General features: G+C 41.8%; 1 protein-coding gene across 4 annotated transcripts in view; it reads right to left on the bottom strand.

The window, feature by feature from the left end:
• Window positions 1–23,441, bottom strand: part of gsk3bb (glycogen synthase kinase 3 beta, genome duplicate b) — a 38,741-nt gene extending 15,300 nt beyond the window's left edge. Inside the window, exons 1-4 of one of the 4 annotated variants that reach the window (XM_017457416.3) lie at window positions 23,156–23,376; window positions 22,394–22,642; window positions 5,438–5,631; window positions 2,773–2,856 (exon numbers count right to left, since the gene is read on the bottom strand). In XM_017457416.3, coding sequence (XP_017312905.1) covers window positions 2,773–2,856; window positions 5,438–5,631; window positions 22,394–22,484 — 369 coding nt within the window. In that variant the 5' untranslated portion in view covers window positions 22,485–22,642; window positions 23,156–23,376. Of the gene's footprint in view, window positions 1–2,772; window positions 2,857–5,437; window positions 5,632–13,346; window positions 13,644–14,158; window positions 14,770–22,393 lie in introns of those variants that run through there. The other 3 variants (XM_047151249.2, XM_017457418.3, XM_017457417.3) reach the window with 3 other exon arrangements.
• Window positions 23,442–24,628: the final 1,187 nt, after the last annotated feature.

The following is a 24,628-nucleotide window of genomic DNA, read 5'->3' as shown; positions in this document are numbered from 1 at the left end:
TCAAATGCCTTTTAGCTCCTGCTGGTTGAATGGCATGATGGGATTTCCCTGAAGAGCCACTGCTGGCAGGCCTGGCTACTGATATGACAAAGCAATGCGCAAGAGCAGCATTCTGTATCCAGGGAACACACTGACAAGCTGGAAAGTGCCACACAAAAATGACACCATGATGACTGGCTTTCGGCTATTATTCCGGCTATTCTTTTGGCCATGTTTGCATTTTTGGGAGCATTTTGTGTGTAAATGAGATCCGAATGGAACCTATTTTCATGACAAACGGGTCATCTTTAACCACCGGCCTCTGTAACGGGTAAAAATACACAAAGCAGCAGCTCATGTATCTAAGTACTGATAACGATTATACACGGGACACGGTATACTACACAACTGAGTTTAAGCAACTGTAGGCATGTTTAAACGCAGCCTAATAATCCGTTAATAATCACGAATACAAACGGATTACGGTAAACCAACTGAGGGCGGTCTGAATGAAATTTCCATCTGAATGAGCGAGGGGGGTAATCCCTTTAATAATCTATGAAATAGAAGGATAATAGCCATGTAAACGCTTTTTGAGGCAGATGAGGGACGGGAATTGACTTGACTACAGATGGCTGAACATTTGAAATTCACCAGACATTCAGTGAGGATGTCGAACACACACATGGTTTTAAAAAAAATAAAATAAATCCCAGACAGTGGCTTTTAATGTTGGTAACATTAGAAGATGTGCAAAGGCGTTGCATCAATCGATAATGTGTGCATTTCATGTTATTTAGAACAGCTAGGGAACAGCATTGTTCCTCAATCATTAATCCCACTTAGATGATCATTTAAAAACACACGCAGTGCAGATATTCGGAGATACCGGCTCAGTGTTCATTTGCGTTTTATTTCGGACTGGGTGCATAACAAACGGTCCAGATGCGTGTGGTTTGATATAGAAAGCTCATTAAGCAAACGTCCGTTGGTAAATTTCCTTTTTCTCAGGAGATTTAAATCCTTGAATTTGGCTTGCACATGACCCTATTACAATTTGTACTATCAGGGCGTGGCAGTCTGTTAGACGTCTGGAGGGTAGACCTCGAGTCACTTCAGCACTCACTGCTATTTGTGGTAACCCCGACTTCTTGCAGGGAATTGTAGACTCGGGTTTCCGAGTCTGAGCCTCACCACGTTGCAGGGATTATTTGACGGACACGTTTTATTGTCATTTGACCAACTAGTCGACAAACACAGCGTCCCGCAACAGGACGACTTCTGCGATCTACGATTACGAGACTTTGTGAAGAGACAGTACTGTGCTTACAAATCAGGATATATCTGTGGCTGTGGGGAGACAGCTTCTTCTACACCTGAACAATTCTACAAGCTCCTTCTATGGGATTCTTAAAGCTTGTGGTGAACGTGTCGTGGGAAAGTGTACTTAACGTACACGTCACAGACGATGAATGGGAGGAAGCCTGGAGGAATGCGGAGACCCTGAGTACATGTAACAAAGTAAAAGCAAGACGATTAAAAATCCTGCACAGAGCCCATATCTCCCCCTCAGTGAGGCACAAGTTTAAAGATGATTGTTCCCCATTGTGTCCAAAGTGTAAAGCAGAGGAGGGAGATCTTATTCATTGTTTTGGGATTTGTAGGGCGATTCACAAGTTTTGGGCTGCGGTAGGTCAAGAAATGAATGTTCTCTTGACCATTGAGACATGCTTTGACCCATTGGACATGCTGCTCAGAACACACACAGTGACTTTACTGCAGATAAACGTGAAAAGATGCTTTATAAGTGCCTTACATTTTGGGCAGGAACAGGTATTCTTTTGAATTGGCTATCGGATACGGCTCCTTCCATAACACTTTGACACGGGGCTGTACTCGAATTTGCATCTCTAGCTTACATAACTTGTGCTTCTCACAGTAAAGAAGCCAAATTTCACAGAAGGTGGAGTCCATTTTTGACATATATGGGTTTAAGTATATCCACTACACTTTCTAGAGGGCATATTTAGGCAATCATTATGAACTCTCTTGTTTTTACTGTGAGAGCCATTGGAGTTGTGAGCCGAAATAATTTCTATTATTATACATTTTATATAAAAATATATATATATATATGTTAACATTTGTTTGGTTTTGGGTTGTTGTGTCTGTGAAATTTGAAAAGCAATAAACATACTTTAACCAAAAAAAACAGAAACAAACAAAAAAAAAAACACATTTCCCCCACACATAGTGTGAATACATAGCCGACATTACTGTCCGGACTCGCACACATTTATTTCTACTTCTTATAGTAACACCGACACTAAACCTCGTTCCCGGCATGCTCGTAACTCGTGTATCGGATTTCATATAAACGTGCACTCACAAAACAGATTGCCTAGTTTAGGATACACGTAAACAGTTCATTCAGAATCTGAAACAGCACTGAAACATTTCCTGTTTGTTGGACATTGGACTTCTATGTTTTGTAGTACTACTCCATGACCACTCTCAAAAGGTTAAAGACGTGTTGACTGTGCAAATATAATGCATAGCATACTAGTGCTGAAAGAGGTTCAGGGTCCACTGAAACTCATTTTCAAAATGACACTGTGGCATGTGTAGTCTTGCACGGCTCTCCTGAGGACGATAGTCTCATACTCTCCTCTACTTTGTTTTTATTTATTTATTCTCCACCCGCTGTCACCGTGGCAACTCAAACTAAATATTACAAAAGAAACAAGACGGCGAACCAAAAAAAAAACAAACGAAAAAAACCAAGGGACCCACCTTATCCCCGCTGGAGTAGAAGAAATATCGGAGACGTACAATGTTGCAGTGGTCCAGCTTCCTCATGATCTGCAGCTCACGATTCTGCATTGGTGGGGGGAAAAAAAAAACAAAAGCTCTAGATTGATTCTTGATTAAGTCACTGAAGCACATTGACAGCACTCATATCCACACAGGTCGTCTAATGTGAGCAATTACCCAAGTGTCCTGGTGCATTTTCAGTACACAGGAGAAGACGTGACTAACGTCTGATCTGATTATTCGGCTATAAGCAAAATGTTTGATTTCCGAAAATGATAACGGCTGGATTATTAAACGTAGACATTGTTATTTTTAGGAACAATGCGATGCACTGTGAATTCTCGACTCTGATTAGTCAGAAGGTGTGTATAATTTTCCAAGCACAGCACAGCCAGTAGTTTTGGCGGTAACATGAACAATAGATTAATATTAATGCCAGTCCTGCCAGGATTCCACCATCACAGGAATGAGAGCAAAATCAAGCAAACGCTGCAAAATTCGGAGGAGCTTGCAATTCTTCAGAATCACCGCAGATTTGGGCCAATACACGTCATGTGACGTCATCACATTCAGCCAAAACCCTCTTTCTTTCGCATGCGTAGAACGTGAGTACAACTAAAAAGGTCTCATTTACCAACAAACATCACTGCGAAAGACAATTACGTGCAATTTCAGTTTCACCAATTCAAGTAGTTTTCCCACAAATAAAGCACAAAATACCTCACAAGCTGCATCACAAAGTTTGATAAAAAGCTGCAGTAAAAATCGAGCATTTTGGCTGCAACAATCACAAAAATCCATCGTGAAATCCCGTACAGACTGTAATGCGCTCCTTCTAATACGTTATTGTTTATATAGAAATAGCTAATACACAAAAACTAGCACGGAGCCACATAATCTAAGATCAATAAAAAAGGGATTAAAAAAAACAAAGTAAAACCTATAATATTTGATGTGATACTTTTGTTAGGATTCATTTACTTAACATTTATGAAAGGAGTCAAGAATTAAGTGCTCAGGAAGGACTTAAGGGCAGAAGTGTACACTTTCTGATTTCTGTAAATTGACAGGTTGCATTGTTTTTCTGAGAGAGAGAGAGAGAGAGAGAGAGAGAGAGAGAGAGAGAGAGATGGACAGAGACAGACAGACAGAGAGAGGCAGACAAACAGAGAGAGAGAGAGAGACGGACAAAGAGAAAGAGGGACAGACGGACAGAGAGAGAGAGAGAGAGACAGACAGAGAGAGAGACACACACACACACACACACACACACACACACACAGAGACACAGTCAGAGAGAGGCAGACAGAGAGACAGAGAGAGACAGACAGAGAGAGACAGAGAGAGACACACACAGAGAGACACAGTCAGAGAGAGGCAGACAGAGACAGAGAGAGGCAGACAGAGAGACAGAGAGAGGCAGACAGAGAGACAGAGAGAGACAGAGAGAGACAGAGAGAGACAGAGAGAGACAGAGAGAGAGACAAGGAGAGAGAGAGAGAGAGAGAGACACACACACACACAGAGAGACACAGTCAGAGAGAGGCAGACAGAGAGACAGAGAGAGACAGAGAGAGGCAGACAGAGAGACAGAGAGAGAGAGAGGGGTGCTGCTGAGGTAAACGCTGTTTTTCAGAGCTATAACATAAGTGAGAACAGGAACCGACTTGTCTCTCAGATGGTCCACATCAAATCTCACTATGAACTTTAAAATAAAAGATTTGTTCATTAATAAATTAAAACATTGTAATTGTTGTGAAATCGCTGCGAGATAAGTGTAACAACACACTACAGACCATGCTGTCGTAAGACAATAAGACACTTCAGGGGAGTGGGAGACTCCGCTGCACGTCCCCGCCCCTCAGCGCGAGTTACTCCTTACTGTTGAATTCTTGAATCTGATTGGTTAGAAGGTGTTGATTTATTTTCTAGAACAGCGGTACTCTTATTGCGCTCATACGAACGCAGTATCGTTTCTACAGAAAGGATTAACTCGCAGGCGGACGCTCCAGAAGAACGTATAATCCTCGATAGGGTGAAGCTTTCTGTAAGGAGTCGCCAGCGTCAGTGCTTTCGAACAGTCAGGAAGTTTTCAACCATGTCAAAGTCTTCAGGAAAGACTTCACCATTTCCAGTTTCTCAATTTTTTTGCATTAATAACTTGAGAGAAACTAGAGACTGGTGAGGGAACCACTGTTTACAGAGCTCATAACGTAAGCTACAAAACCGGAACTAACGTCTTGTGGATATTTCACTTTAAATGTAACTGTAAACCGATCAAATTAAAGTGTTTATCAAAATATTCAAATTAGCGATCTATGGCAAATTCTTACGATTTAAAAAAAAAGGACAAAACACCTACAAACTTTGGGATGGTAACAGGAACTCGTATCATAATTCTCATACGGTCATGTTCCACGTTTTAGTTATTTGCTGCTTATTGCTATTTGGTTGCCAGATATATAGTTACTTATGTACCGCTCTTTACTCATGGTTCTTGCATTTCCTCAAGATATCCGTCTATATAAAGAACATTATATTTTTTTAGGCAGGTAAGGGAAACTGACGAGGACTCAGCACGGGTAATCAGGACAGAATGCTTTAGAGTACGCCACATCAAAAACAGACAGGACTCCATCCTTACTTTAAACCTCTTGTCTTGCAGGACTTTCTTGATGGCCACCAGTTCCCCAGTGTCGCACAGCTTGGCCTGGTAAACCACACCGAACGAGCCGTTTCCGATGACCTTAGTGTCCGTGTAGCTGACCTCCTGAGGCCGATCGGGACCTTGGCCAGGGGTCGCGCCGACCGTCGTCACCTTACTGCCATCCTTATCTCCTGAAAAGAGAAACCATTCAAATACTGATTTGATTTGTGGGAGATTAGGAAGCGCATCATTACTACTGATCTCAGGGCATGCTTCTGTCATTTTAACACAACAGCTCAAACACAATCATTAGTCTATTACAAAGCTCCACTCAGGGGCTAAATCAGGTGAAGTGCTACTACACGCAGGAGTACTTTTGGGGAAAGAATTCAAATGAGTCACATGGATTCGTTCCAACTCTATGTTTTTGGTGTCGCTTTCATCCCCTTAAGCAAGTTCTTAACCAAGTGAGAGTTTGACAAGGTGAAAATTGGAACGCTCAGGAATCAGGAGTAGCTCAGGAGAAGCGTAATGAGACGTTCACACCTGCACTCGCAGCCGTGCTGGCACATATTCCCTCCTCGAGACAGCACACATCTAGGAAGTGAATCTCTGGCCGCATGATGGTGCGTGTCTTTCACATAGCATGCTAATCCGGGATCAGGTTTTGCATTTTACATACTAATGAACCGAGCTGCATGTGCTGATGCCAGTTGAGCCTGGATCAGCGTTCTGGAAACGGGGGAGGGTTCAATTCGGGACACACAGCAGCCGCTGCTAAAGGTTTCCTGGAGGCTACACAATGCAAGAAGGATGAAAAATACTCAGACCTTGCACATGCTTTAAAAAAAAAAAAAAAATATGCATATAATAGCTGCAGAAATGCCTTCCAAAATGTATGGGAGGTTTCAGAATTCTTACCCTGTGGCAGCACTAATATTTCACTGCACCATTAGTACTTACTCTTAGGCTCTCCCTGACAAACACACAGAGGGGCTCAACTGAAGCTGCACAAATTAGGCTATAGCCTCAGCTTGTCTGTAGATATGCTCGTAGAATTAAATTTTCACACGTGATGCCAAAAATAATAAACAAGGATGACATTTTATTTTTTTTTAGAACGAGTGTAAGTGTGAGGATATGTTTTTGGTACTCGTCAATACCGATGCTTATACTGAAATGAGTAACCTGCTTAGCAATCAGGAGCAGCATGGCACATTTTATTTAGCTCTGGTTATGCTGGTGCGCCGCTAGCAATTACCAACTCTCACGGAGTTTAATGTTTGAGGTCTTCCATGCTAGTGAGTGAAGGTAAATTTAGCTACGTTTAGCTCTGCGAGCACCGAGCGCCTCGCCTCTGCGAGCACCGAGCTGATGTTTTATCAGATTTCCTGTATCGTAGGAAGATGATGCAATTCCTCCTCTTTATATTTTCACAGAGCACAGTCTGCTTCGACTGGCATCATTAATAGAGAAATACATTTCAGGACACGTCATTGTGTAGATCGGTCACCTGAGGAAGACTGCAGAGAGACAAAAAGCGGAAAGAGAAAATGTTACGGCAGCACGAGCAGGAACAGGACCGCGTGAGGTGAGAATGAAGCAAGTGGTTTTATGAGTCAGTCTTTTTCATTTCTTTCTACAGATGGGTGTCAAAAATTAAAGCAAAGGCTCTTAGTAAGGTGTTCAGCCACCACGAGCTGCCAGAACAGCTTCAACGCTCCATGGCACAGATTCTACAAGTCTGGAACTGTACTCGAGGGATGAACACTGTTCTTACACATACAGTCCCTCAATTGGTGTTTTGATTTTGATACCAATACAAGGCATAACATTGCAGTAGCGAATACAAAGCTCCTAATAAGCTAAATGAAAAGTCAGTTGAGTGACGAAATAAATCAAAAGCGGTTTCATTATATCTCGAGATGCGTAATTGGGACTCGGGGCACGTTGCTATCATCTCTCCAGAACCATGCACAGAAATGTTAGATATAGCAGAAGCACAGTACGATAACAACACAATTTCACCGTTAGGAAGCTACAAATTGCACTCATCAAATGGCGAAGAAATGCACAGTGAGCGCAGGGAGACCGTGCAAATTTGATTAGTTTGTTAGTTTCTGTATCTCAGAATACAGTGGCAAATTTTTTATGAGTCTCTACAAGGAAAAGCAGTTCGTCATAACCTGCTGAATGTGAGTCGAGGTCACCATGCTAGATTTCTCAGCAAGTTGCTTGTGTTTTTTTGTTTTTTTTTGATTGGAGAGTTTAATAACAACGTTTGTATATTGTTCTTATGTCACGTCGGTTCATTTCCTGAATTCGAGGTTAAAAAATTATTATCCATATTTCTTTGAGCTGAAGTTTAGGGCCTGAAACTTTTTCTTAACGCCGCTGGACCTTGCCTGTTTGAGTTGATTGAGCATAAACAGTGTATTTTGCCCATCAGCAAAACACACCAGATTAGTATTGGCTTATTAAAAATGTTGTATTGAAATTATTAATCATTACAGAAGTGTTTCAAACCTTCAATACCTTGTTCAACCCTATTCTAATGGGTGTTTAATTACCTTAGGATCCTTTAACTGTGAAGGCCATGACATATGAGTTACATCATATTTCATACTCATCAAACCATTCGGTGAGCCCTCGAGACCTGTTTATGGGGGCAGGGTCATCTTAGAAGAGATCACACCCATCACAATGAAAGTGTTGCATCAGGAGATGAGCAAGGATAACATTTATAACGAGTTCCAGTGACCCTCAAACTAAGTGTACCAAAAACACACCATGCATGTATTTAGGGAAAAACAAACAAACAAACCAACCAACCTCAGATCAACGTAAAAACAGAATGGTGTTAAAGATAAAGATGTCAGGTTCTGTTAGTGTCTCTGTGTGGCCCACTAAGACTACATTTAGCTTCTGGGTTTATACGGCTCTGGGGTCACGTCCACAAAAGAGCGTAAACTGTTTTATGGCCTTTTCAAGTTTAATCAGTTCGCACAATAAAACCTTTCACAGCATCGCAAGAATCAATCTGATTTCAAGGTTACTCTCTTTTCCATGCACGATGCAGAACAGGTCAGAAACGATCCTTGACAGCAAATGCAGCACACACTCAGGTGTGGAATAAATATCAAATCCAAAAGATGAAATGCGCCTTGAATTATTTCAATAAAATAAGTCATGTGACTTTTTTTTTTTTCTTCAATCTAATAAGCTGTTAGCAGAAGTATCTCTGTACAGGCGTGTGTCCATTTCCACGATATAAACACATTCCTGCTCTAGCAGGGTGCTTGGAATCAATTCAAGGTTACAGTATGCAAGGAATAAAACACGGTGAGGTGCGCTGTTCTAGGAAAATAAGCAATGGCAGGGTCATGTGATGCAGCCTGATGCGCTGCGGGTTTGCCATGAATTTGCTTATATTTCAGTTCATTCTGAAGGTTTATTTTTCGTTAAATAAATGTGTTAGGGCTGCTACTAACAAAGATTTTTCATAAGCAATTAATCGGGCGATTATTTTTCAATTATCAATTAATCAGATGGGGGGGGGGACACTTTCAATACCATTTTATTTGTGTTACAAACAAAATTCAGACTAAAACATTACATTAATATGTTCATATATATTTATGCAATTTTTTATGGATGCACAAAAAAAAAAAAAGCACTGATAATTAAACTGCAGTCTTAAATGAATAATTAATAATACAATCTCACTTTCACTGCAACTTAGGGTTTCTGTTACTCACTGCCTTCAGGCAGTGACTTTACTTCTGTTTACTCTGATCGTACCGTATCGTGCATCCCCGTCGTGCTTCCGTGCTACACAAACTCCGCTTTGTAAAAGTTGGTTGATTACAGTCTTCTTCGTGGCATTTAATATAATATGCTTGCCTGCCTTAGAGGACTCGGAGAGCAGCCTTTTATCCGCGGTCACTTCACGATTACGTCTCCATCTGATCGTGACTGAGGTCGTGTTAGGCATAAAAGCCAAGGTTGACAAACAGTAAACTGAAGAAAGTCATTTTCGTTGACTCTGGGTATTCTGCTAAAGCTAGAGGCGTCACATTACCAGCGCAATGTCATGTGCAATCACAAAAAAAAAACGTTAATGCTGCATTTGAGGTGATACTACCCTTCTAAAATTCATACAATAGACGGTAAAATACATAAAATACATAGTGTATAGTACGTCATTTGGGACACGACTTTGGTCTGTACTCTCGGATACGTGTTTCGGAACAGAAGTAACGCGGTGAGTAAACGCGCAGACCGACTAATCGATAATGAGATTCCTTGACAACGATTTTCGAAAAAATCGAAAACGTTCATGGTTACGTTCGGTGTTTAAATTTAAATGTAAAACATCCCTGTCCGTCTGGTTTCAAAGTCGAACTGTAAGAGATTTCATGCACAGCGATGTTAAAACAGACTGACGAGCTCTGTTAATCTTTACAACGTTCTGCCGTCATCGTGATTGCTGTCATGAACTGCGTCGGAATTCAAAACTTCTGAACTTGCACTTAAGTGTTAACTAGAAAATCTAGAAAATCCAGAAGAATGGTATGTAAAACAAAGCTTTCGGTAGGTTTGAAGAGGACATGAGGTTTTTAAAATTCCAAAAATAGGAAAACGTTTGTGTTAATACTCAACAATACTACATACGTTTATAACCGGAAAAGAATCAATGAAGGGTCATGTGATGCAACCGGCACAGCGGGTTCACTCTCACCACCCCTCCTTTTTTTTTTTTTTTTTTTTTTTTTTAAACAATGTATTGATTTATCAATGAATGACGACATGGTTTATAACCGTTTATGATTAAATACTTTTTAACAGATGAATTAATAAACAAATTATAAACATTTATAGTTACATTTAATGTCGTGGAATATCCACAAGACAAATCAATGGCAATTAACGCACAACGCAAAACCTTACTGACTGGTCACAACTACAAGGCAGAAAAAACTGCTGCTGCCCCAGGGGACAGGAAGTTTGTGTGTGCGCTCCATCAGAGCCCCCAATCCCCCGCCCGGGCACGAATGAAGTTACTCGTCATTGCTACTTAAAAGATTTTGAGCGAGTCATACGAAGACGATCTTTCCACTTCCACATTCCTCAAGACTGACACACACACACACTCACACTCACACTCAGCCAGGGAGGATCGCGCGCTTACGACGTAGGCCGATCACTCCGGTGCTATGAATAAGCATGTTATCACTACCTGAGTCTCCTTATGAGGACAGGAAAAGTCCGGAAACGTTACACCGCATGTCAGCGCTTGTGATGCCACAATTGTAGTTGAGTCGAGTTCAAACAATTGCTCATTTTTCCCTGGCAATATCTGTGGAGTAATCCTGATGATTAATGAGAAATGTGCAGTGTGTACACCCTTTGGGCTGAATGACGACGACAAAGAGATCCCATCGATCGCAACAGGATTTTACAGGTGCTCTTTCATTAGTACAGGTTACAGAAATGGTCAAATCATGCATGTTAAAATATTAATAATGGAAAAAAACTAAATGATACTCATTGGGGGGGGGGGGGGGATTCTATTTGTCTCTGTGTGTGATATAAGAAAAAAGGGTGGGAGTGGGTGAATGAGGCACCATGTAAAGCTCTTTGTAGAACCTCTAAGGTTAAAAATAACAATAAAGCGCTATATAAGTGCAGACCATTGTTTTTCTTTTCCCACCTACTCAAAGGCCACAAGGGATGACCACTTTTGCACTCGACTGTAGTTGTAATGCTGCTATAGAACCGTGATACACACGTCACTAACGCTCCGTTAAGGAGTAATAGCTGATTATCTTCCAATAACAGCACACCGTGAATGTTTTATTGCTCTACATGGCGATTTATACTTGTTAGCCGTGTGTACACGTATGCAAGACGGCCGACACGTGTATCATGTGGTCATTTGGTACATCTCTTGGGCACGTCCTCAGAAATTAGCGCAACACGTCCGCATATAGTGGCGGCAGTACAGCACCATGTTACGCACTTACGGAAGCACTGAAATAGGACAACAACAACAAAAAAATGTTCAAGCAACAGTTCAGTGAACAATGTATATGACGAAGAAATATCAGCTGCAATGCAGAGAAAAGTTCCACCAGTACTGCAGAGTAGAGCGGAGCGGAGACTCCCACAGCCTTTCTGGTTCTTGCTCACTTGCTCCTTTTGCCCCAGACGTATCTCCGCTTCCTTGAAGGAAATGTCCAGTCTGAAATGGAGGATGTCCGGCATGCCTTGTAGCCTGTCCTTAAAAAAAGCTGATGCATGAGGAAGCAGCTGTGTGAGCTATTCGCTACGACCCTGATCAAGAAGCAGCGCTTTACTGAAGGGAAACGAATCTGTAACGTCACCTACAACAACTGCCGCAACATCTGTACAGTATCACCTCTGTGCGAGAGCGCAAACACCGCTCTTTCTAAGAGCACTGACGCATCAAGCTGTCGAGTGTCATTAGCCAACCGTTGCCGGTTTTGAAAAGACAAACACACCAGTGGTGTTCGAATATTTCTCAGCGTTGTTGAACGGACGCTAGACGCGCTTCCGAAGATATGGAGGAACAGTTAGTTACAGTTACACTTATATAAGCGCTTTACATGGTATTGGGGGGGTCGGAGTAGGATGATCTCCTCAACCACCACTAGTGTGTAGCATCCACCTGACAGCCATAGTGCGCCAGAACGCCCACCAAACACCAGTTATTAGTGGAGAGGAGAGATGTAGCCAATTCAGAGATGTGGAATATTAAGGGGTTGCGATAGATAAGGGCCAATCGGGGGAATTTCAGGACACTGGGGTGATACCCGTACTCTTTATAAGAAAGGATTTTTAATTACCACAGAGAGTCAAGACCTAGGTTTAACGTCCCATCCTAAAGACGGCGCTGTTTCTACAGTATAATGTCCGCGTCACTATACAGGGGCATTAGGTCCCACACAGACCACAGGGTGATAACTCACTAGTACCACTTCCAGCAGCAACTGTAGTTTTCCCCAGGAGTTCTCCCAACCAGGTACTGTCCAGGCTCAACCCTGCTGAGCTTCAGTGGGAAATATGGCTCTGGCTATGACAACAGTGACAAAACTGAGCAAAACTCCATACAGCGCAGCACAAAACCTATGACTTTACTGCTAATAAAATGTGGTCATGCATTTAATCAAATCATCGAGTGAAAATGAATACACTAGCTAGACTAAAACAGTGCACAAACGGTGCTTCTGAATAAAGTCCAGACTTTCTCAGCACCGTAAGGTGCTTACATCTTGGGATGAGTCTGACTCGAAGTCGGTTTACACATCAGAGTCACAACGCTCCTGTCCGTCTGGTTTCCAAGTCAAGCGACTTCATACACAGACCGACGAGCTCGGATTCTCTTCAGAACTTTCCGCTGTCGTCGTGACTGCCGTCGTGAACCGAGTGGAAAATCAAAAACCGAGCTCACACTTAAAAGTATCTACTAATCTTTAAAATAAATAAATAAATAAAATCCAGAAGAATGGCATGCAAAACAGAGCTTTCAGCGGGTTTAAAGGAGATGTGAGGTTTTTAAAATTCCAACAACAGGAAAGTGCTTAGTGTTCATACTCGATAACTAAAATACTACACAGGGATACGATTAGAGACACAATGACAGTTTTCTTAGTCGTTTGTGGACACAGTATCACATGAAGCTATACTGATCTACTATTCACACTGGTATCTGGATGCATAAGGTTATCTTCCGAGGATGTGCACAAGTGACGGTCCCAGCAACCACGATAGGCGTGGCAGTCATCTCGCATACACACAGAAATAATTCAAACGTTCTATACGGAGATATCCAAACTAATGTTGCATTTCTTTGGAATAATATTATCTTAATCAGACAACCCACCTTGGTCTTCACACTTGCACTCTTCACTCCCCATCGTCTCTTAGCTGCTTAACCGCGATTCCTCCAATCAGCTGAGCGATTCAGTAACACGTAGCCGGACGGGCTGTGACGCTGGCTTTACGCTAAATTCTACATGGTCCATTGGTCATTTCGATGCAAGAAAGAGGATCCTTGAAACCCTTTAAGCTTGATGTGTTACCGAGGACAAACTGCGACACAAACGGAGATTGTCCAGATCTCTCGAACACATACACACACCTAGCATAAAAATTCAGAACTGGTCAGACCAGCCCAAGAATGTAAAGACCTTACGTGAGGCTGAGAGAATGCAAACTAGCAGAGCTCATTCATACTACTCAAAAGAGCTCAAGGACGCTTTTAATAAACACCATGCAAGAATTAAAGGTCTAACTTGAGTTCGTTTTTTTTGTTGTCGTTTTTTTTTTAAAACGAGAGAGCACACTGTGCTATTCATTTCTCTCTAAGGACCTTACATTTCATTTCCTGTGTGCACACGTATAGGTAAGGCAGGGGACAAAGAGCACCGAGCATCGGCTGAGCTGAGTCATGTGAGGGGTCAGAGTACACACCCACGCATTCTAATGCACGCGCACACACACACACCCCATTTCTGCATCCATAGCATTGGATTTTAAGTCTAGAGTTACTGTGCCTCTTTACTTCTCCTGTGACATTTGCAACAGAAAAAGATCTGATCAGGTTAAGAAGCTGTCACGCTCACATACACACTTAGGTTCACCCACAATACACACACACACGCGCACACACACTCCAAAATGAGCATAACTTACCTCTAATGGATTTACACACAGCGGTATTTTGCATTAAGGACTACTGATACAACCAAGAAAGAAATGTATATAGGAAACTCGGCCTCCTGACACAAGTACACGAGATCTGAACGAGCATGTCTGAACATGCGCCGCCTCCCAAATGTGGCAGCAGGCGTCACACACCTCCGGCTGGTTGAGCCGCACCTAGTTTAAGAACGCCTGCTTCAAGGTGGCTCACTTAAAGAGGCGAGGGTTAAATACGGAATTTAAAGAGAGCGCATGTGTGTATTCTACTATCTATCAGTTTGATGGTCTGTTTATACTACATTATATACACCATATACTGTACATTTATCCAGATGGTGATTCAAAATTTGCTACTGACACACACAGATTTTTCCAAACCGTATTCCCGAAAATATCCCTGTCCATGCGGAAACATTTAGTAAAACCCTCACATGAGTTGAAGTAAATGAATTTACAGTTCATTATCAGGCTGAGCAATATGATGATGATGATGATATTATACCAATATTGTGTTTATATATATTTTTTAACTACATACTGATTGGACGCAGCTGATTCGATGTTAAAATTTGGTACAGAAATGCTTATACTGACCCCCCCCCCCAACCCCACCCCCTCTTTCAATGTCTGGTAACGATTCTTTTCAAAAATTTATTAAAAATATAATTAAAAACATCCTCTGCGGTTTCACTTTTTTTTTTTTTTTTTTTTTTTTTTTTTAAATGCAACGTGACTTTTCCTGGACATTTTTTTAGCAGACTGTATACTCCCAGCCACTTTAATAGGAACACCTGCTTTTGCATGCAGTTATCCAATCGGCCAATCATGTGGCAGCAGCACAAGTCAAGAGCTGAGACATGAAACATGAGAAAGGGGAAAAAGTGCGATCTCAGTGACTTTGACTGGGCTGCTTTGAGTGTCAAGTAACTGCTGATCTCCTGGAATTTTCCCACGCACTAATCTTTACACAGCATGGTGTGAAAAAAAAAAAAAAACATTCGACAAGCAGCAGTTCTGTTGGAGAAAACCTCTTGAAGAGTTCAGAGCGAAATGGCCAGACTGTTCAGAGTGGACAGGAAAGCTACAGTACCCCAAATAACCACTCTTTACAACCGTGGTGAGCTAAAAAGCATCTCAGAACGTACAACATATCAGTGGGCAACAAAACAAACAAAAAAAGCAGATCACCACATCGGTTTCCACTCTTCTCAGCAAAGGAAGAGGGATGGTAAATGGTCTGCACTTATATTGTGCAATTTTCACCTTAGCGGTTCTACAAAGCGCTTTTCACTGGTTCTCATTCACTCACACACCAATGGTAGCAGAGCTGCCGTGCAAGGCGCTAACTTGCCATCAGGAGCAACTCGGGTTCAGTGACTTGCCCAAGGACACTTCGGTATGTGGAGTCACGTGGGCCGGGAATCGAACCGCCAACCCTACGATTAGTGGACAATACACTCTACCGCCTGAGCTACAATCTGAGAGTGCGGTGGACACAGGGTCACTGGAACTGGACAGGTGAAGATTGGAAACATCACCTCAACTATTTTTTTTTTTAATTTTCAACTGTTCGGTTTCTCTTGTAGCCCAAGTTTCAACGTGTGGCGAGTCCTGAGATGCTTTTCTGCTCACCATGGTTGTGGAGAGTGTTTCTTTTCTTTTTTTTTTCTTTTTAAACACCATTCTGTATAAACTCTAGACATTGTTTTGTGTGAAAATCCCAGGAGATGTCCATCTGGCACCAACATACAGTTGCAATCAAAATGATTCAACCCCCATTGCATCAGGTGTGCTTGAGACAGCACCTGTTTTGCATATTTGTGCTGCTGTGAGCGATTCTATTCAGGGGTCTGAATAATTCTGAAATCTGGTGAAGTCATTGTAAGTTGCATGTTCAGTTGAATTTGGGGAAACTACTTGAAGCATTCGTAGTGTTGAATTAATTCAATTGCTGTCGTTTGATTTGTTCATTGTAAAGAGCTGAGAGTCTGTACATTTTGATAATAAGCCTGATTTGCAAAGGCGGTTGACTAATTTTGACTGCAACTGCACATGCCACGGTTAAAGTCACAGAGATCACACTTTTTCCCAAGTCTGACGTGTGATGTGAACATTAACTGAAGCTCTTGACGTGCATCTCTAGGATTTTATGCACTGTGCTGCAGTCACGTGGCTGATCAGTTGTTCACATGAATGTACAGGTGTACAAGTATTCCTAATACAGTGTACAGTCAGTGTACATGATTATACATATCGTGTATTGTAAAAATGTTTAAGTTTCCCATATATAAATAAAATATTATATATATATATAAATAAAATGTTATATATATATATAAATAATATTTTATTTATATATATATATATATATAATATTTTATTTATATATATATATATATATATAATATTTTATTTATATAATATTTTATTTATATAAAAAATATTTTATTTATATATATATAAAATATTTTATTTTATATATATATATATATATATATAAAATATTTTATTTTATATATATATATATATATATATATATATATATATTTATTTTGTCTCAGATGATCATGCGTCCCTAGTTCATTACCAATTATAATTTTAGCTTTAAAATGCAGAACTTACAAACTCCTGCTGCCTCGGTGTGCACACTGGGACAGGTTTGATGCAAGAAGCATCCACAGCTCCACACTTCATTTTCTCAGTAAACACATTTCATCCTCAGGGTGGATTTTACAAATACCAAGTGTGAACATGCTAGACAGTTGTATTCATTCAAAAATAGTTCAAGAGTGCATAACTATGTGATTTAAGACAGCTGGAGGCTCTTTTTAAGCACTGGTAATGTTGATCTCTCGTGAATACACTAAAGAGGAGTTCAGGTGGTGCAACACACACTTCCTACAACCATATGTGAGCTCGATGTGTTTCTCTTTTACCATATTATCACATGTTCAAGTGTCATTTTCATAAAATTCCTCCCTACATCTGTCTCTTTCACTCACAGAACTGTAGCAAGGCCTGAAATTAGCACAGTCTTGCTTACCTAACAAAATGCATCAGGAGCGACATATAACCATTTTATTGGCTTTTCGAAGCACAGTTTCACACAAATGATGTCACCGATGTCGGATTTGTCCAATCCGATATCTGTTAGGGCACGTTTGCTTGCCCTAACAATAGGGCAACCAATAGGCTAATCGCTCTCCAGAGAGGTGCATGAGGTGCTACTCAAAGGTCGCAGTATAGGTTCAATCTTCTATACACCGTCATAAAACGGTGCCAAAAAACAAAAAAAACATCCAGTTCTGCAGGCAGAAACACCTTGTTGATGAGAGATGCGAGAGGAGAATGGCCAGACTGGTTCGAACAGACAGGAAGGCAATGACGTAACTCATAAGCACTCTTTACAACCACGGTGAGCAGAAAAGCATCTCCGACTCGACAACATGCCAAACCTTGACAATCTGTACAGGATTTCGCAGAGATTCTTTTGTGACCGATTTTGCTGCAAAATTTGCGATGCAACTTTAAGTTTGCTTTTTCTGCGGAAAACTACTTGAATTGCACGAAATAGTTTCGCGCGGTCTTTCGCAGTGATGTTTGCTGGTAGATGAGACCTTTTAGCTGTACTCGTGTTCGGCGCACGTGAATCGAAGCGGGTCTGGCTGAATGTGTGTTGTGATGACGACATCACATGATGCGTCTTGGCCCAAATCTGTGGAAAACCTGCAGAAATTTTGAAAAACTGCTTGATTTTGCGTTAGTTTCTGCGATCGCCTTCAGCCTTGAGTTACATGAGCTACAACAGCAGGAGACCTCCACCCTTCTGACCCAAGAACAGGACACAGGCTCAACAAAACTGGACATTTGAAGATTGCAGGGGTTTGTACTACAAGTGATCCTACTAGTTAACAACGTATAACTAGCATGCGTTTATCACAGGCAGATTCGACATGTTCGGATCTGAAACGCCAAGATGGATCTACCGGTGATACCTAGTCTAAAGCAACAAGGCATGAGTTTGGTAACCAGCATGTCTGACCACGCTCATACGGTGCATTCCCCTGACCAGTTTTATAAGGAAAAGCTTTTCCAATAGAAACGGGAGATGTTTAGATCCACTAATTGAAGGCAACAGCTTTGGCAGTCGTTTCTCCTTTCCACACAACATTAGAGCTGAAAGAGAACACTGATCTGCCGATGAACTGCGCCAGCCGGCAACGAACGCTGTATCAGAGGAGGCTGATTGAGCCGTAATAAAGATCAGTGGGATTTCTGCATTATTCCAAACCACGTGCAGAGTCTGCCTGCACGTCATCTCTGTCAGGAGTGCAAAGCGAAGCAGGGCAGCATTTCCAGTCAACTGCAAATTATAAATCAAGCTAAACTTTAAACCTAGGAGACGGTGGGCTTGTAACGTGCATATTAGAATCACTCAAGAAAAATGCTGACAAGTGTGTGAAGTATGTGTCCATACTGCAATAGCGTTATTAGGGTTGGGGTATTGAGGTAACATTCTTATCAAGGCTCTGGATAGCTTTGTTAGCGTTTAACAGAAAAGCATTTAAAGTGGATGTGCTTTGTTTGGTAGTGGTGCTTCATGTTTCCACATTTGACAAATGCACACGAACAGATGAGACGGGTTTTGAATTAAGCATGGGGAAAATAAGTGTATACCTTTCTATCCATACGGTTTTCGTCGAATCCTGCTGTCGGCTCACTAATCAGACATATGAACGTCTGAGAGTTCTCAGAACTGTCTGAGTTAATGTCTCTCGCCGTGTAGCTACATACACTGATCAGCCATAACATAAAAACCACCTGCTTAATGTTGTGTAGGTCGCCCTTGTACCACCAAAACAGTTCTGACCCGTCGAGGCATGGAGGTATCTGGCACCAAGAGGTTAGCAGAGGACCATTTAAGTCCTGTAAGTTGTGAGGTGGGGCCTCCATGGGTCAAACTTGTTTGTCCCGCACATCCCACAGATGCTCGATCCATTGTAACGAGATAATCAAATGTTATACACTTAACCTGACCGGTGAATATACGTTTAATTGGCTGCATCATTTATCAGCTATGCTACAGTACTTTAAGCACTCTGTTCAGGCCTGCTTTTTGGATACTGGAAGTAAAAATTGTGCTTTTATATAGTTTATATCACATACACACACACACACACACACACATACATATATATATATATATATATATATATATATATATATATATATATATATATATATATATATATATATATATATATATATATATATATATAAATAAAATATATATATATATAAATAAAATATATATATATATATATATAAAATGTGCGTGTGTATGTATATAGCAACTTTACACATTTAAAAGGTATGGCCATTTCCAAAAGTATTAGGACATCAGTATTAAAAGGAATTTGTACAAATGCTATAAAGCCAGAACCATTGCTATATTTCTGCTGAAAATAAATACCATGCATCATCTCAATAAAAAACTTGTTTAAAGTTGCACCTATTATGGTTTTTCAAATACTACCTTTCATGTAGTGTGCTATAGAGCTGTTTGTGAATGTAAAAAGTCTGCAAAGGTTTCAAAAATCAAAGCGCACAACAGAGTTATTGACTCCCAAAAGAAGGAACTGATTCTGAACAGCTGAAACGAGTCATAGGTAATTCCAGACTTTACCTCCTGCACTATCGTACGCAATTCCAGACTTTACCTCCTGCACTAACCTACGCAATTCCAGACTTACTTCCTGTACTAACCTACGTAATTCCACACTTTACTTCCTGTACTAGCCTACGTAATTCCAGACTTACTTCCTGTACTAGCCTACGTAATTCCAAACTTTACTTCTTGTACTAACCTTGGTAATTTCACACTTACTTCCTGCACCAACCAACATAGGTCTGTAACAAAAAGCCCCACCTCTCGTCTTCATCGGCTGCTTGCTGACAGCGGTAGACCAATCACAACAGACTGGGACATCTGACCAATCAGAGCAGAGTATGCGCTCTGAAAGGAGGAGTTTAGAATGAATCCACGAGTTGTTTTTGACAGTGGAGGGAAAAAAGTAATGCTGCAATTTATATCATGAGCACATTAACATGTTTTTTGACCTTGGATGCATGTAAATCTATTGTAGGAGACCTTTAAAACAAAATTAGGCACGTTTCAAAACCATAATAAGTGCGCTTTAACTCCGAGCCTGGAAATCAAGCAGCTTCAGAACATGTCTCATGTACTATGCCATGTATGCTACTAAAAGGGCAGTAGGACAGGATTTGAAGGCTAGCTGGGACAAAGCCAGTGACTCAGTGTCCTGTTCTTCCTAAAATGTCTAACACATGATGACATGTTCAGGACAGAAAGCGGTACACAGTTCATCCAACGAGGGACAGTATTCTGATACACCACCCTCCCCACTCTATACACACACAGCATTTAAAATGTAAAATCAATTATTTCTACATCTCCTAGTCCACATTATGGCTGCAGCTATGCTTTAGTGCAGTAGAGTACATCACTACACAGCCAATCCCAACTCTCTCCAAGCAACCGGACACCAGTCGGAAGTCCCTAAGGAGCTCGAGCTGTTATCCTGCACCATCCCGATCTGTGAATATGTATCAGGGATGCGTGTTATAGAGTTTGTTGCTATTGATATTGTTTTAGTCATTGTAATACTGATATTGGAGCACGCAAGATGCAAACAATCCGAATGAGAAATCCCTGAGCGTTATCATGTGGCATTCTAGATAAATCTACTGTACACACACCGTGGCTTTGGCACAATCCCCATGGGAAAAACATCCATCCATCCCTTTCCCAAACCGCTTATTCTACACAGGGTCACGGGGAACCTGGAGCCTATCCTACGAGGTCATGGGGCACAAATTGTGGGACACTCTGGACAGGGTGCCAACCCATCACAGGGCACAATCACACACACTTTCACACACTCCAGACAATTTGGAAATGCCAAATCAAAATATAGCCCATGTCTTTGGACTAGGAGAGGAAACTCTTGAAGCACGGGGAGAGCGTGCAAACACCACACACACAGGGCGGAGGCGGGAATCGAACCCCCAACCCTGGAGATGCGAGGCAAACCTGCTCACCGTGAACAAACATGTTCACCAATTCATGTCAATATATTGCACAATGATAACATGTGGTTTTGTGTAGAATCAATTCTAACAGGAAAACAGACTGACCAGATCTCCTTCTTCTCCTGATTTGTCCAGGCAGTGTAGATTTATGATTTGCTGGTTTCTGGACCCTACACCGGGACTCGGAAACCACGGTCACACGCCCGTGTGGTTGGTTGGAACGCTTCAACTCGTTCCAGTCAGGATATCTGGTCAAACTGTTTTCCTGTTAGATAATAACTGTACAACCAATTCGCGCCCACATCAGCCGACACGATCACAAGACGTCAGCCAAGACAGTTTATTTGTGTTTTAATGCCATGGCAGCTTTTATGCCTATTTCCAGGCGAGAAATATCTATATAAGACCCTATATAAGGTTTTTAAAATCGATTTTTCTTAAAAACTCTAAAATCGCATTACGTCTGACTTCGTTAAACATTCCTTCCAAGAGTGTTGACTGAATAAAAAAACGGTTTCTCAAGGGGTTAAGACCAGTACAGTCTAATAAAACGTGTTTTGAGACGTCAGCTGGGACACACAGCGTGACATTTTTTTTTTTCATCGTACGGATCCTCGGCGAACACGATAGAGGAAGGTCCAAGGGCGGTTCGAGAACGCATCTCCGGGACGCTTCGCACTGCGTTCACACCTGATGCAGATGTTAACGCCAGATGTGAACCAGGATCCTAGCACTCGGCTCTCTACCAGCGTCAATGGAAAGATGGTTCATCAACTTTCCAGTCTGGATAAGACATAGCATTCGATCAGGAGGATGTCCGATTAACCGGACATCCTCGCCTAAGTTGTGGACGTCTTACATTACGTGTTTTCTCCCTTTTTTTTTTTTTTTAAATATGGGTTGAGTATTTTTAAGGATGACAGGACAGACAATATTGGGCGTTCAGTTCCAGTCCAATACATTTTAACACACCCAAGGATGCAGAGCAGAAATTTTCCACCTAAATCAAGCTGACTTTAGATAACCCCTGCAGGTCAGAAGTGTGCACTGAACAAGACTTTAAGCAGAACTGATAGTGAGGCAGATGAGATTTGGGGAAATTGATATACTCACTGCTGACTTTCATGTTGCCGAAGGCTGAAGGCTGCGGCACGGCGGGTTTGCAGCTTTCTGCAAACGACGTGGTCCTGGGCCGACCAGACATCTTTCCTCCTTTTTCTTCTTTCCCTTTCGCTCTTTTTTCTTCTTTCCTAATGGTGCTTTAATTCTTGAAGCACAAGCGAGCGCTTTCTCAGCGCAGTGACTGCGCCTTGTCCTCTTTTTCACGGCTCTGTGGTGCTCAGCTGAAATTCCTCCGGCTGGCTGTGGAGAGAGAGAGAGCTGGACGGTTTTTAGAGCTCGAAGCTTTATCCTTTGCTTAGTTACCGAGCCGTTAAGATGTCATTCAAACAAATATGGTGTAACAGTCGAGCACAAACGCGATAAATTATCCGTGTATTATATTCACGCTAACGGAAAAATAACAAAAACCCGTCTTTTGACCGTATTAGCGTGTTAGCTAGCTTAGTAGCAGCAAGCAATACGAGCAATTTAAGGAGCCACACCACAGGGCTTGTTTAAAAAATATATATATGGAGCTAAAATGACAAATAAAGCAAAACGTCGCTTCTCCTTGAGCTCTACTTTGACGTTAAATGGGCTGAGGTAGCTAACTATGTCTTCAAAATGAAGCTAGCTAGCTTTGCTAAAACCGACGGGCTCCATGCTCCATCCACTGGCCATGGCGGTTGCCTGATTCAGCTTTAGCCCAGCATTCAACACGCTGAAAATAAAACATGGAAACTACCAGTCACAGAATAAAAACGGTGTTCATACACGGATCCCGATTTGCACCATCCATAAACTCGGAAACGCTGTGAGTGAGGAATTCCGGTCGGAGTTGGATGTCTGAAAGCCCTGTGGGGAATCTTCAGACTAAAGCAGGCCAGCTACTGCATAAAAAGGAGCTCTGCGCTGAATCCTGCCTTTCCTTGCCTTTCCTCTCCTCTCCGCCCGGACTGGGGCTGTAGGTTCCTAACGCTGTTTACGTAACAGTGCCTTTTACTGCACGTAGGAGCACGCGCGTTACGCAAAGTGAGTGTTTTTGGGACTCGGGGCGTTGTGCACGCGTACGGTGATATCGCTGACCAATCAAAAGCGGAGCGTGTGAGGAAGTGGGCGGGGCCAACAGCAGGCTGCTGTTCTTAAAGAAGAAGAAAAAAACATGGCTAAAATTCGACCTCTAGTGTTGAAGTGAAGAGAAGAAGGCGGCGTTGCGGCAAAGCTGATGTCTGACAGCTCAGTACACGCTAGAAAACTCGAAACAAAACCCCTTAAAAAAAATAAAGCTATGTTAGAATTGCGGGTCTATTAAAGTATATTATTCTCTATGCCTATACGTGTTCATTTTTCTGTTCTTGTAATACTTTGTACAGTGTGTCCATAACATGGGCTCCTGATTTTGTGTGAAGGTGGGGTGGGAGAGGACCAGGGGAATGTTTGTTTTTGCTATTACAGTATACTCCTAACATTTTCACAGTGGCTTAGTGGTTAGCATGCTCGCTTCACATCTCCAGGATTGGGGGTTCGGTTCCCACTTTTGTGTTTCCTCCCCCAGACCAAAGACATGCATTGTAGGCTGATTGGCATCTCTAAATTGTCTGTGGTGTGTGAGTGTGGGTGATTGTGCCTTGCAATGGGTTAGGGCCATTTTAGACAAAGTAAAGTAATAATTAAATTCATCCATCCGTCCATCCATTTTCTATACAGGTTATACTTCAGGGTCGCGGGGACCTGGAGCCTATCCCAGGGAGCATTGGGCACAAGGCAGGGTACACCCTGAACAGGGTAGTTGTCCATTGCAGGGCACAATCACATACACATTCACACACCCATTCATACACTATGGACATTTTGGACATTCCAATACGTCTACGCTGCATGTCTTTGGACTGGAGGAGGAAACCGGAGTACCCGGAGGAAACCCCCGCAGCACGGGGAGAACATGCAAACTCCGCACACACAGTGTGAGGCGACCATACTAACCACTAAGCCACTTTGCGCCCCTTGATTTAATAAATGTATTAAGTAATTATTAATTAAGGGTGACATAGTGGTGTAGTGGGTAGTGTTATCACTTCACAGCTGCTGGGTTTTTGGTTTGGTCCTGAGATTGGGTTAATGTCTGTATAAAGTTTTATATGGTGTGAATGTGGGTTTCCTCCCACCTCGTAGAACATGTGCTAGGTGGATTGGCTATATTCAATTGCGCCTACGTGTAAATGTGTTTGTGTGCTTTGTGATGGATTG

Source organism: Ictalurus punctatus, chromosome 26 (assembly GCF_001660625.3).
Source record: "Ictalurus punctatus breed USDA103 chromosome 26, Coco_2.0, whole genome shotgun sequence".
NCBI lineage: Eukaryota > Metazoa > Chordata > Actinopteri > Siluriformes > Ictaluridae > Ictalurus > Ictalurus punctatus.
Note: the sequence above shows the minus strand (reverse complement) of the source record. Positions and strands in the feature narration are given on the sequence as shown.